Source organism: Lolium rigidum, chromosome 5 (genome assembly GCF_022539505.1).
Source record: "Lolium rigidum isolate FL_2022 chromosome 5, APGP_CSIRO_Lrig_0.1, whole genome shotgun sequence".
NCBI lineage: Eukaryota > Viridiplantae > Streptophyta > Magnoliopsida > Poales > Poaceae > Lolium > Lolium rigidum.
Window position 1 is genome coordinate 6638958 of NC_061512.1, and position 15096 is coordinate 6654053.

Below are 15096 nucleotides of genomic sequence, written 5' to 3' on the forward strand. Positions count from 1 at the left end.
ATTAAACTAATCCTTGAAGAACAAGGAGCAACCGTAACGGATCGGATCTACTAAACAATGATCAAGCGGGGTGCCGCCCCTACACCTAAGATAGGTGTAAGGGCGGCTAGATGCCTAAGGGTTGCACTACGACGAGCATATGATACGAAGAACAATGCTAACCCTAACACATCTAAGATAACTACGTTGCTCGCCATCAAAAAGGCTTCGTAACGAGCAACGCATGAACAACGTAATAAGCTTGTGCTCGCCTAGATTGCAAGATGCGATCTAGGCAGCATGGTGCTTACCGGAAGAAACCCTCGAGACGAAGGAGTTGGCGATGCGCCGAGATTGATTTGTGTTGAACGTTGGTTGTTGTTTATTTCATAAACCCTAGATACATATTTATAGTCCAGGGGACTTTCTAACGTGGGAATAATCCCGACCGTGCACGAAGCAAACTCTAACTAACCGACACGTAATCTACTATGTTACAGATACAAGGGCAAACTAGCCCAACTTTGCATATAAGGCCGATTCACGTATTTCTTCTGTATATAATCTTCAAGCCCATCTTGATCGCGGCCCACCTCTGACTCGGTCAAATTCTGGTGATAACAATTATGTTATGTTAATTATCAAGTTATTACCTATGTGTTGTTTATGATCTTGCATGCTCTCCGTTATTAGTAGAGGCTCTGGCCAAGTTTTTGCTCTTAACTCCAAGAGGGAGTATTTATGCTCGATAGTGGGTTCATGCCTCCATTAAATCTGGGACGAGTGACATAAAGTTCTAAGGTTGTGGATGTGCTGTTGCCACTAGGGATAAAACATTGATGCTATGTCCGAGGATGTAGTTATTGATTACATTACGCACCATACTTAATGCAATTGTCTGTTGTTTTGCAACTTAATACTGGAAGGGGTTCGGATGATAACCCGAAGGTGGACTTTTTAGGCATAGATGCATGCTCGGATAGCGGTCTATGTACTTTGTCGTAATGCCCAATTAAATCTCACTATATTTATCATATCATGTATGTGCATTGTTATGCCCTCTCTATTTGTCAATTGCCCGATCGTAATTTGTTCACCCAACATGCTTTTATCTTATGGGAGAGACACCTCTAGTGAACTGTGGACCCCGGTCCTATTCTTTACATCGCATACAACCTACTGCAATACTTGTTTTACTGTTTTCTGCAAACAATCATCTTCCACACAATACGGTTAATCCTTTGTTACGAGCAAGCCGGTGAGATTGACAACCTCGCTGTTTCGTTGGGGCAAAGTACTTTGGTTGTGTTGTGCAGGTTCCACGTTGGCGCCGGAATCCCTGGTGTTGCGCCACATTACATTCCGCCACCATCAACCTTCAACGTGCTTCTTGGCTCCTCCTGGTTCGATAAACCTTGGTTTGAAAACTTGCTACTGTCTGCATCAGACCTTCCTCTTGGGGTTCCCAACGGACGTGTGTCAACTGCACGCATCAATAGATCCGATTCTTTTCAACATCTTATTGATAGATTTTGTAAATTTCTAAGTGGTTGGAAGGAGAAAAACATGTCCTTTGGTGGAAAGGAGGTATTGCTCAAAGCCGCCATTCAAGCCATTCCGGCATATGCTATGTTAGTCTTCAAGCTACCCAAACAGATCATAAAAGGAATTATATATGAAATTCCCCAATTATGGTGAGGAGATGATGATCAACAAAAACATATGCATTGGTTTGCATGGTGAAAGATGTGTGTACCCAAAGGACAAGGAGGGATGGGTTTTCGAGTTTTGCAGGCAAAACATTGTTGGAGACTAATATCTAAACCTGATTCCTTATGTGTGCATCCATTCTACGAGAAATGTTCTTCCCCTCTGGAGATATTTTCAATTGTCAGTTGAAGAAGGGAAGCTATTACACTTGTCAGAGTTTATGGGCTGGCATTCAAACTTTCAAACGCCCAAATAGAAAAATTGCGACAAGAAGATGACATATTTTGTATACTAGTGTTTTAGAGCCTATTGATGTGAATGGGATGAAGAACTGATTAGGGAGGTGTTTTGGACGATTGATGCTGAAATAATTATAAATATTCCATTTGCGAGAGGTATGATGGAGGACTTTGTATCCTAGCATTATACGAAAACAGGAGTGTTCTCCGTGCGATCATGCTACCATGTCGAGTGGGAACATGCACAGGAGCAAGCTCAGACGAACATGCAATTACAACACTTCTCAACCTTTCCTGTGTGGAAAACAATATGGTCACTAAACTTTCATACAAAGCTTAGGATATATTGTTGGAAAGCAATACAGGGATCTATTCTGTGCAACAGAATACTCACCACTAGGCAGTGCAGCCTAGTGGCAACCGCCAACTTTGCAATACAGAGTGCGAGAGCATTCGTCATGCCATCTTTTTATGCCCAAGGGTAAACAAAATATGGGAGCTTCTCGGCATGGACTCGATCATCGCCCAAGTCTACAATATCGAAGTTGAGGGTAGCTTAGCTCTTGAAGCGCTACTGTGGGACAAGTCGGTTAAAGCCCCATTGGCGCTAAGTGGGGTGGAATGTAACATGATTGAAGTCAATTCCGACTGCATGGACATGATCGACGTGATGAAAAATGGCGGGAATTGTTTCGGGTTCGTCTGCTGCTATTTATGAGAAGTCTATCTTACTATGTCGTAATTAAAATTGTACTTTCCAATAGTCCTAGAGAAGCCAATATGAATGCATATGTATGTTTTAGCTAGCCCACTCAGAGGGTCCTTCCTCGATTGTTTGGCAAAAGGAGCCTCTTGTTGGTGTTTTCGTGGATGATGCTTGGATGGTTAGTAGTAACTAATAAAGTTCGCCATGATGTCTTTCCTTAAAGAAAAGCTAAATTTCAATTCAAGCTTTGTTTCTAGACTAGGAGGCGCCTCATTCCAAAATAGGCGTGCATTCAAAAATGTTTTTTTTTTTTTTTTTTTTTTTTTGTAGAAGGTGGCTCATTTGAAATGCACATACAAATATCCCCCACATTCCCACGTCGCTCTCCGTCTCCGTCAGTCAGCCGCCTCCCCCCGCGACATTTTCTGCTCCGGTCCCCGACCTCCGCCGCAATCCCGCAGCCGCCCCTCACATCTGACGCAAATTCCCAAATCCCCAGGGGCTCGCGCGCTCGCCCCACGCTCCTCCTCCTCGTCCTCCTCGCGATCCCATCTCCTCTCCTCGCCTCGCGTCGGCCGGCGGCCGGCGGCGGACCCTAGAGCGAGCCCGCCGGCGAGCGGCGGAGCGCACCGAGCCGGCCGGCAGCTCCCCCGGGGCAAATCTCGGGCCTGCGGAAAACCCTAGGCGCAGCGGCGGGCGGCCATGGACGTGGACGCGCGGATGGCCACGGAGTCGGACTCCGACTCCGACGCCGCCACCGCCGCCTCCGTCACGGTGCAGGTCGGCGGCTCCGGCAGCGGGGCCGAGACCCCTTCCGTGTCCCCGCCTCCCGAGCCGGCTGGAGCTCCGGCGGCGGCGGCGGCGGGGCCCAGGCCGGCCCCGGGGTACACGGTGGTGGACGCGGCCATGGACAAGAAGGAGGACGGGCCGGGCTGCCGCTGCGGCCACACGCTCACGGCCGTGCCCGCCGTCGGGGAAGAGGGCTCCCCGGGCTACATCGGCCAGCGCCTGATCCTCTTCGGCGGCGCCACCGCGCTCGAGGGGAACTCCGCCACGCCGCCCTCGTCCGCCGGGAGCGCCGGGATCCGTACGCCCCTTTCTTCCTGAGCTTGCTTTTCACTTTCAAAATGGGTTCGCTGGATGCTGCTGAGTTTCTAGCTTGTGTTGTTGTCGAGAGCCATAGTTTGAAGGGAACTGAAACAGCAGGAAATGGTTTAGCTGGTGATCTTGCTTCGGAGTGGAAGGAGGGAAAAAGACTGGATTTTTGGGAGGGAATGTTTCTTTTTTGCGGTTAGAATCTAGGCCGGATTACGAATCTAGAGTACCAGTCTCATTAAGAGGTGGAATTCAGGGTACTGGCTGCTTGGTGCTGTGGCTGGTTTGCGCGGGACTAGGTTAATTAATGGTACCGCGGGAATTTGAGGCGCTACCTTTGTTTGGATAGTAATGATGAGTTTGACATTAAGGCGTTATATTGCCGCGTAACTCGGTGCTCAGGTTCTTACTTGGAAGGCCAAATATAGCGCTCATATATTATTTGAGGCGCCAAACATAGTATACGGACGTGAGTTCTCTAATACAACTAGATCGTGCTTGGGAGATTGCAGTCTCTGTAATGTCCAACCTAGTTCGTTGTGGCGTTATAATATATATGATGAAGTGTTAGAAAGAGTGTACTATGGTCTCAAACTGGAAATGTTGATTTGAGAACTTTTGATGTGGCTGCACTGGATGGGGGTGTGACAAAGAGTAGACTATGCCCAAACCAATTCCTTTGCTTGAAACTGTCAATCTGGTCATACACAAAATTGATTTGCTTATCGATCTCCTTGATTGCAGGTCTTGCTGGGGCTACCGCAGATGTTCACTGTTATGACGTGTTATCAAATAAGTGGACCAGGTACAGTGGTTTTCATATTTATTTTTCAGTTTGGTGCTTCAGTGCTGTGTGTTAGTTATTTTCCTAAGCTTTATAGATCCCATGGGCATTTCTGGGTAGATTGATGCTTGTCTTGGTATAATTATTTGTTCTGATTATACAAAACACAATTTTGTCAGGCTTACTCCACTTGGAGAACCTCCTTCACCAAGAGCCGCCCATGTAGCGACTGCTGTTGGAACCATGGTGGTCATTCAGGTACTTTACACTTCAGTATTTTGCTTTAGCCTTTAGGTTAGTAGGTGCGTCATTTTTTTCCAGGTCAGTGCCAGTAGAAACTAATAATTTAATTTTCCCATTGTTTGCCGCAATGCAGGGTGGTATAGGCCCTGCTGGTTTATCTGCAGAGGACCTCCATGTTCTGGATCTTACACAACAACGTCCACGATGGCACAGGTGTATTTCACTCCACTATTATAACTTCAGATTTTCTTTTGGTACTACATACATGTACTGAGGGTCTTAGCCTTCTTTGTAGAGTGGTGGTTCAAGGGCCTGGTCCTGGTCCACGATACGGACATGTCATGGCCTTGGTTGGGCAGAGGTTCTTGTTGACAATTGGTGGAAATGATGGTAGGCTATTTCCATATGTGTTTATCTGGCCTAGAATTGTACTTAGTTACTTACTTACAGATTGTCCTGTCCTAAGTATTTCAAATTTCAACACTAACAATACACTTATTTCAGGAAAGCGTCCTCTGGCAGATGTTTGGGCCCTTGATACCGCTGCAAAGCCATACGAATGGAGGAAACTTGAACCAGAAGGTGAAGGGCCACCGCCGTGCATGTAAGTGGAAGCTTTTCCTTTTAAATACAGTTAAATCAGCGAGATAGAAAAAAATCCGTGGCGTAATTGTCTTGAAATCTTGCAGTAGTTATTAGCAAGATGCTGTTGTAGTGCTGTACATTAATGAGCTAACTTTTGGTGCATGAAACCGTGCCTTTATTAATTATAACCAAAGCTCTCAATATCTCTTTATATGCACCATTACATTTAATTTAGCAGTACAGTGCTTTATTTTGCTCTGGCAGTTATGGAAAACATTAGTCATATATATCTCATTGATACTGTTATGTTTTCCATAGCAATCACGAGCCAAAGGTGGTTTCAAGTTTGTTAAGTCTTCTTATATGAGAAACATCACAAACCTGACTAGAATGTTTTGCTACTGCTGTACTTCACAGTTAATTATTTGCTGCAATGAAACCTTGCATTTTAATAGCTGCAATATACACTTTTATATCTTGCTGAAAGTAGGTCTTAGATCAAGTTTCAGTTACCAGACGAATTACCGCGGTTAGCGCTCGGTAACCAGTTTTACCAACCCCTTGTGGTAAATCCTCTTTACCGGCTAAAAAATTCTGGATTAGTTCAAACGGAGCATTGTATATAAAGGTGTGTAACGTATACTGAACATGGACAAGCACCTTAGCTTACCGGTATGATACAGTTCTGTGTGCTGTAGATCGTGAGTTTGAATCCTGTTGACAAACTACCTTTTTACTCCCTCCGATCCGAAAAAAGTGTCAGACAGCTAGTACAATTTCGTTTTACAATTAAGTCCTTCTAAAATGAGAAAAAACCATTCCTCGTCGCTCGCCCCTGCACGCGAATAACGCGATTCCGTTTCTGGCCGGATCGATCTGATCCCGATCAATCTGCTCAAGAGCTCGCTTTGGCCGGATCGATCAAACCTTCGCGCTAGCTCCTCCTCCGGCCAGTTCATCCTGCACGCCAGCTCCTCTGGCCAAGACCGGTTCCGTGCCTCCGGCCAGTGAGCTCAACGCTGATAGGGTCGGAGCCCTCGTCTCGAGCACTGGCTTTAGCTGTTGCTTGGGCTCCCTGCCGGCGCTAGTACGGGTCCGCCATGGCGACGAAAGTGGAGCCGTGGGAGGCCGGGGCCTCGACGCCGGCCGAGCACTCATCAGGTATAACTCCATGGAAGAGCAGGGATGAAGCCTAAGTGAGTGAATCGTCCGCAGAGAAGGCGCCGCCGAGCATCGAGGCTCGGGTGGGTGGCCGCGATCAGCGAGGGAGAAAAAAAATTGGGCGAGTCTGGCTGCGATGTCTGTGAAGAAAGGGGAATCGTGCGAGAGAGGTCGCGGCCACCGGATCCAGCGTGTCTGGCCTTGCAGCAACTGGATCAACCCTCGCCGACGATGGATCTAGCGATTGTCACCGGCTTGGACCAAAAGGTCAGCCTTTTTGCGGATGGGATCTCGGCGAGCCGTGGAGGGGAGAAGAGAGAGAGAAGAGCAGAGTGGACGGGGTTGACTACGGGGTGCGGTTGTGGGTTGGCTACGACGAGGCGATAACATGGAGTACGGGTTAACCAAAAAACAAACACGAGGGCGTTTTTGCAAATTAGACCGTCCGACATTTTTTTCGGACCGGAGGGAGTAGATTTTTTCAATTGTTTGATTAGCCTAAGACGTATATGAAAATATAAATTAAGGGCACAAAACTTGAACCTCTAACCACCGGTAAGGGTGTACACATCAACCACCAGAGCAACCAAGCTAATCTGTTAGTTGAAAGGTTCTTAGCTTAATTAACTTAACAAGTAAATTCAAATTCAAAACTTTTTCAAAAATTCCGTCCGAAAATGGACGGTATTTTCCGGTATCCCTGGCAACCAAAAATATCGACCTGCTCTGGTAACATTTTCAATCCGGTAGCCAAAACCTTGGTTCTGATATCCTTATGCTGACTCTAGTCTTGTATAATGTTGTTGTTCAGGTATGCAACTGCAAGTGCCCGCTCTGATGGACTTCTTTTGCTTTGTGGTGGGAGGGACACTAATAGTGTGGTAAGTGACAATACTACTTTTCGCAGTAAGTTCTTCAGGAGTATGCGGCATAATTTGTGAATTACTGATTGGGTATATTTAGTTACTGAGCATTTATGATTTTTCTTCTAATAGGAATATGGTACAAATTTCCCTGATTATAGTTTGTAGATTCAAAGCTGCCATAAGTCACAACAAGGGCTCATGTACTTTTCATGTGTTAGTGATAGTCAGAAGCACTGTATGCTTGTACAAAGTCACCAGTGGTGCATTCTCTTACAGAGATGTGCTTTGCAGCATAGGATTAGACGATTAATGTGTCTGTCCTGATGTGCACATTTTAGTCAGTTAACTTGTAAAATCACATTTTTTTTGGATCAGCACAAAGAGTCTGCACATGGGATTTAAACTGAATCTGAAACAACCTTATTTTCCCCTGAGGGGAGCCTTCCCTGAAAACAAAATCTTGTCATAGTCCTTTTAGGGTTGCAGTATTCAACCTTTTTTTTGAGGCAGTGAAATCTGTTTCCGATGTCTTGTACAATTGTGTTCCAGCATACTCTCCGCAGCTAACGTTATACTCCTCTTTGCTAAAATCACCAGCCCCTTTCAAGTGCGTATGGTCTTGCAAAGCATAGGGATGGTCGCTGGGAGTGGGCAATTGCCCCTGGCGTCTCTCCATCACCCAGATATCAACATGCTGCTGTAAGCTGCCAATCTGACATTTTTTTGTTTGATTTTCAGAATGATCTCACTTTATTGTTTGGTGCAATGCAATATTACTATTTTACCAATGCTATAGGTTTTCGTCAATGCACGACTTCATGTCTCAGGAGGGGCTCTTGGAGGCGGTCGCATGGTAGAAGACTCGTCAAGCGTGGCAGGTTCTATTTTCAGTACTTCAAGTTATTATCATTTTATTTACATTTGTTTGGTGTGAATTCAAATTCATGAAACTTGAGTAAAATATCTCTTGGTGTTAACTTAAGAAAAATTGATCTCAATTTGTTTGGTGATAACTGGCAGAAAGTTCATTTCAGAACTAAGAGCAAATACCTTTCATGGATCATTTACTACGTGAACTGTTGACCTTTATGTTGTTTCCCTGCTGATTAATGTTGCCATTTCTTGCTTAATGGTTTTCACTATTTATTCAACATGGAAATATGCATGCTGTTACTAATTATATGTGCAATACAAATATTCCTTTAATGGAAGTAGATGTTCTGTTCAAGTACTTGATAGTTTCAGCATTGACTACTTGGTTTAGATCTTCGAATGCATAACTATTTCCAATCCTTATTTGCTCTGCCATTCTGTCTTTCTTAGTGTTGGACACTGCTGCTGGAGTTTGGTGCGACACAAAATCAGTAGTTACAACTCCAAGGACAGGAAGATATAGTGCGGATGCCGCAGGCGGTGAGGCTTCTGGAGAGCTTACACGAAGGTGCAGGCATGCAGCTGCTGCAGTTGGTGATATGATATTCATTTATGGAGGTTTACGAGGAGGTAAACACATCAGTTTATATGAATTTTATTCTGTTTTCCTGTGAGTCCCTCGGTCCTAAAAGTCCTATTGAGTCACGTTAGTACTTAGTAGTGCTCTTTTGCATCACGATATCTTCCTGTGGGATGTTGAAGTCTCATGGTCGGTTGATGTTATAAGCGATGCAGCCATATGATTGGGCTATTCACAAAATATTCATGTCATTCTGAGGTTCATCTATTTGAGGCATCTTTACTTGTTCAGCTGCTATGATGATCCTCCTAAGCCTTTTCTTTGTTGGTAAAACAAAAGGAATGCCAAGTATTAGGCCATTGCCACATACTTAATTAGATTTTACTGTGCTTGCATATCCCTTTTTCCTCTCTCAAAAAAGGTTGGCAAAGCTGTTCAAGATTCAAGCTTAACACATTCCTAGTTTACATCAATTTGATTAAAACCTCGTATTCTGGGTGTAAATTACCTTGAGTTAACTGTTAACTTATGGCATGCACATGTTTCTTCAGAGTTGACATCTGGGTCAGCAGAGTCAAAAGACTGCTAATTCAAACCAAATTACACGATACGATGGCTGAATCTCACCTATTTTGGTCACTTGGGAAGTATAATTTCAACGAAGCATATTTTTTCATCATGTTATTAGAAAAACCTAGAAAAATCAACCCCATAACTCTGGGTTGGTCTTTTTTCTGAAGGATTGGTAGTAGTTCTGGTTCTGACTGATTGGAATTTGGTAGAAGGTGGTATGGCCAAACCTTTTCAATGCTAAATTTCATTTGTACTTGCTACCACAGGTGTGCTGCTAGACGACCTTCTTGCTGCCGAAGATCTTGCTGCTGCTGAGACAACAAGTGCAGCTAACCATGCAGCTGCTGCTGCCGCTAACATGCAAGCTGGAGGAGCACCTGGCAGGTTTGCTTACAATGATGAGCAAACAGGGCAAACAACTGGAGAGACAACTGCTGATGGAGCTGTGGTTCTTGGAACCCCAGTTGCTCCTCCTGTTAATGGGGATGTGTATACTGATATCAGCCCTGAGAATGCTGTGATCCAGGGACAGAGGTTTGCATCATTTTTGTCCTAGACTTGTGCTCACCGTTTTTGTTTGCATGGTCTGCTGATCTGCATACTCAGATGTGTTTCCCAAACTCTTTTTTTTTTCGTTGCGTAGGAGATCAAGTAAAGGTGTTGATTATTTGGTTGAAGCATCTGCTGCAGAGGCTGAGGCAATCAGTGCTACTTTAGCTGCTGTAAAAGCCAGGCAAGTTAATGGTGAGATGGAGCATTCACCCGACAGAGAGCAGTCTCCAGATGCCACACCAAGTGGGAAGCAACATTTAAGCCTCATCAAACCAGATGTTGCTCTTTCAAACAATTCAACACCACCTCCCGGGGTTCGGTTACACCATAGAGCAGTGAGTAGAAAATACAACTAGTTTGAGTTTTTGTTCTTACTAATTCTATGTCCTTCAGGTTGTTTTTATTTTGTTCTTGGTGGATTATTCCTCAACTGATAGATTATTCCTCTTCTGAACAGTCTAGGTCAAGTTGCTTGGTGGGCATGCTTAACAACATTTTTCTTTGTTGTGTTTTGTAGGTTGTGGTAGCAGCAGAAACAGGAGGTGCCTTAGGTGGCATGGTTAGGCAGCTGTCAATTGATCAATTTGAAAACGAAGGAAGAAGGGTTATCTATGGCACTCCTGAGAATGCAACTGCGGCTAGAAAATTACTGGATCGGCAAATGTCTATTAATAGTGTGCCCAAAAAGGTATTTTACTGTTCAGAAACAAAAGTTATATGGGGTATCTGAAAAACTGGGCATGCTAGAATATACTTTGTTTTAGATTTGTAGAATCTGTAAGGTTATTTAGCACTCTCCTTTTTTGTGGAGCTGCTGGTATATATGGATTGAACTTTTTCAGAGGAATTCTCCTTTTCTATTCTGCCTTTAAGGTTTTATTTTTGGGTCAATTAACCAGGTAATTGCATCTCTCCTTAAACCTCGTGGTTGGAAGCCTCCTGTGCGAAGACAGTTCTTCTTGGACTGTAATGAAATTGCAGATCTATGCGATAGTGCTGAAAGAATATTTTCAAGTGAACCAAGCGTCATAAAGCTTAAAGCTCCCATTAAGATATTTGGTGATCTGCATGGTCAATTTGGTGACCTAATGCGCTTATTCGACGAGTATGGTTCTCCCTCAACAGCAGGAGACATTGCGTGAGTATCTTTTTGATCTTTTTAGTTGTTATTATTGTGATACTGTTTTCCTCGTTCTTCCCTATTTTGGGGGATTTGTTAGTATCTCCTGCTCTCAAATTGAATTTTGTAACATGTGCTCCTAATGTATTGATTTGTGCGCTGAGGAAGGCTCAGGGGCTTACTGGCTAGCACATGTGACAGTGTGCTAGACAGCCTGAGTTCGAGACTCACTTCTATCTTAATAAAATATACAACGGGGGTTCCTCCCCCTGTTGGTTCGTCTTGATTTGTGCACAGCTTCTTTGAATCTGAAAATGTTCTCCTGATCTGATATGCATCTTCTTGAAATCTCAGTTACATTGATTACCTCTTCTTGGGAGATTACGTTGATCGTGGTCAACATAGTTTGGAGACTATTACTCTTCTCCTTGCTCTGAAGGTAACTAAATATCAAGCTGTGAGCATACCATTAGTTGTTATTTATTTCAAATTGTAATGCCAAGCTCGTTGTAAAATTTAGGTTGAATATCCTCAAAATGTACATTTGATTCGGGGGAATCATGAGGCAGCAGATATCAATGCTCTGTTTGGGTTCCGAATAGAGTGCATAGAGCGAATGGTAATGGTTCATCTTTTCATATTGCATTTCTTATTTGGCAATATTTGTATCTTGTACTTAACTCGCGGTTCTTTAATTCTAAACTAGGGTGAGCGAGATGGAATCTGGACCTGGCATCGTGTGAATAGGTTATTTAATTGGCTTCCTTTGGCTGCCCTAATAGAGAAGAAAATAATCTGCATGCATGGTGGTATTGGACGCTCCATTAACCACATAGAGCAAATCGAGAATCTCCAAAGACCGATTACCATGGAAGCAGGCTCAGTTGTTCTAATGGATCTTCTATGGTCAGCAAACTTAACAACTCTTTTTGTTACTATTACTGCAAGGTTCTAACATTTTATATATATGCTTAAAGGTCGGATCCAACTGAGAATGACAGCGTCGAAGGACTCAGACCAAATGCTCGGGGCCCAGGTCTTGTCACCTTTGGGGTAAATGTCATCTATGTTTTGATTAGATCTTCTCTCTATGTTGGTTCCTGTGGTTTATGAAACTAATGTGCACTGTTACAACAGCCTGACCGTGTTATGGAGTTCTGCAACAACAATGACCTGCAGTTGATTGTGCGAGCACATGAGTGTGTGATGGATGGTTTTGAGCGTTTCGCTCAAGGTCACTTGATTACTCTCTTCTCGGCAACAAATTACTGTGGTATGGACATCTTAATCTTGCATGGTTTATTCCAATCATCTCTTGCAGTTGGGTTGGTCCCATTGCTCATATGGTATGCGCACAGGTACGGCAAATAACGCAGGTGCAATCTTAGTTCTTGGAAGGGATCTTGTGGTTGTCCCGAAACTCATTCATCCTTTGCCACCTGCCTTGACATCACCTGAGACCTCCCCAGAGCATATCGAAGACACATGGATGCAGGTAAGAGGCCACTTTATCAAAAGATACTAACGTATTTGCACTAGGTCGTAATAACGCTGTCTGCCCGCTTTTAACTCCTTTGTGTTAAAAATCAGGAACTAAATGCCAACAGGCCACCGACCCCAACTAGGGGCCGCCCTCAAGCAGCCAACAATGACCGAGGCTCCCTTGCGTGGATATAGCAGCTCCCGATGTGCGGAAGCGATCCTTTCTAAGTCCGTGCCAGTGGGTTTTTGCTATATTTATCAGTTCTGCGCAACATGCAGATGATCTATGCCTAGGTGACATGCTATTGCGCAACAATGGCAACAGGAAGTCATCTGCGGGGGAGCGACTCTTAGCGATCTGAAGGCGGAGAATGTTTTGCCGATCCCCACAGACAGAGCTCTCCAAGCTTTTTCCCTAGACATGAGAAGAGTAGATAGATGAGCCGTCGGCCATCGGTTTATCATCGATACAAGCTTCACCTGTATATAGTCAGATGCCAGCAGATAGGGGTGGGTTGTATGTGTTCTGTTGACAAATTGGAGGGGCAGAAAGGAATAGTGTTGTACTAGGTATTCTTTTCCTGTGTCTAGATTTTTTTTCTCACATGTTTCAAAAGTATGGGGTGGCCAAAGGAGTAAAACTTATTTGTTGTAGGGCCTGTTTGCCAGCTCTTGTATAATAGTGGTGGTATCACTTATTTAACTTCTCCCACCTATTTCTGTCCCTGGCGCTTGTGTACAATACCATTCTTTTTTTTAAATCTTTAATTAAAGGTTTTTGGTGGTGAACAGAATTGATGAGTAAATTTAATTTACTGTAGGTCTAGTGGATGTTGCATCTATGTTCTGTTTATTTTGGTGGATGGGCTTAGCAGTCCTTTTCAAAATTTATACACTGGGGAAGCATTTTATTTGTCTAGTGTACAATGACAGTAGCAGAAGTGTCCTCAAAGACAAACCATTCAACAGTATTTTTGTATACTGAACTAGCACGTGTTGGAGATACTCCATCCATCTATATGGTACTGAATGAACACATTATGAAACATGGATAGCCGCAAAATGGTTCTTTACATGGTATCTTTCGTCCAAGTTCTGAAAGGAGTACTCCAAAGATTGGACTATTTCCGATCTATATTCTTTCGGCTAGATGGAATGTGGTTTATCACCCAAAAGAACATGGGGCGTCAAAATTCAAGGTTTAGAGGCTAAAAACATTGCCATCCTAAGAAATTGTTGTTCAAGCTTCTTACATAGGATGGAGTATTACCCTTCCGAGAAGAAAATACATGAGTTCAAAGGCTATCTCCTAAGTTCACTGGAAACCGAGGGATTCACACTATTGAGATGGTCCGATGGCAACAAAGAAACATTTCTTCTGCTTCCGTTTGTGAGAAGATTTCATTGCTAACAAATGCCCCTTTCCAGGACCAATGTCATGCCTCTCCACCAGTGACCCCCAAATACTAGCCAGCATCACACATACCGGTACGTATTGGGACCGCCGACAGCAAACACCGGCTAAAAAGTTCAGACTCTGCACACCGGTCAGCCCAATAGCATGTGCCAGCAGCACATGACATAGGAGAGAGAGTGTAGGTGGAGAATTAAAAAGAAGAGAGGAAGTGGTAGGTGGGAGAGAGAGGCTGACGCCTGGGCTGGTGGGAATCTTCCTAGGTGGAGTTTTGCTGCTTGTGTTGCCGGCGCTCCCGATAGCTTCCCTTCCCACAGGGATCGGTTGGGGCTCGCCGGATATTCTATTGGGCTCGTGCTGACGTGGATTTTTATTGGGACCACCGGTGTGAGCAGTTTCTCTCTCTAGACTCCACAAACTGCTGCCGGCGATGATTTGGGGCTCTCCGGTGGAGATGCTCTAACAAAAGCGATGGCACTGCGGAGGTGCAGAAACAACCCTACCTAGCATGATATTTAAAAGGGATTTAGTCGGCACTACTTGCGCCACGAAATGCGGTGGTTGGCCCGAGTCCGATTGACGCAAGGACAAAACAAAGTCTGATATAATTTACATTAGAATAGCAATTTCTCGGTGGTCTCTATGTATAAAATATTAGTTCATTCCAATGTACTAGTAATTAAGAATGAACACATTTGGAAAAATGAAAGAACCACTAAAAACCAAAATTAGTTTTGTCGAGGTGGCGTAACTGGTAAGGTAGAACAAAGTGTTGCGCCTATCACCATGATGAGAATATAAAACACTCAATCTTCCAATGTAAGGTTGTGCATTGTATATGGTCAATCATCTAGGTGGGCTCGAACTTGTATCCACTTCTCGCAGTGTTGGAAATATATTTGGCAACCAACTACGAGCTATTGATCACAAGGATAGAATCATTCTATGGGTGGAATCAGTGCAGAAACAACTCTAAAACAATCAACAACAACAACATCAACATCAAAGTTTTTTGCCCAAACAAGTTATGATAAGCTAAATATGAAACTCAACAGAAATATAATGAAATCAAAACAAGAAGGAAAAGAAAAAAATAGTAAATTAATATTCTAGCACAAGGATCGCTGATCTCTA

The 15096-nt window shown here is 43.9% G+C and overlaps 1 protein-coding gene across 1 annotated transcript; it reads left to right on the forward strand.

The window, feature by feature from the left end:
• Positions 1–3321: 3321 nt before the first annotated feature.
• LOC124653071 (serine/threonine-protein phosphatase BSL2 homolog) lies at positions 3322–13251 on the forward strand. The gene is made up of 21 exons (XM_047192122.1): positions 3322–3721; positions 4474–4534; positions 4693–4771; positions 4890–4969; positions 5052–5146; positions 5261–5360; positions 7314–7383; positions 7966–8067; positions 8165–8246; positions 8692–8871; positions 9661–9928; positions 10038–10281; positions 10464–10634; positions 10846–11084; positions 11421–11505; positions 11587–11685; positions 11773–11972; positions 12044–12119; positions 12204–12339; positions 12425–12561; positions 12657–13251. Exons 1-21 carry the CDS (start codon positions 3337–3339, stop codon positions 12741–12743), a joined length of 2976 nt encoding a protein of 991 aa, XP_047048078.1. The 5' UTR covers positions 3322–3336; the 3' UTR covers positions 12744–13251.
• The last annotated feature ends 1845 nt before the right edge of the window (positions 13252–15096 follow it).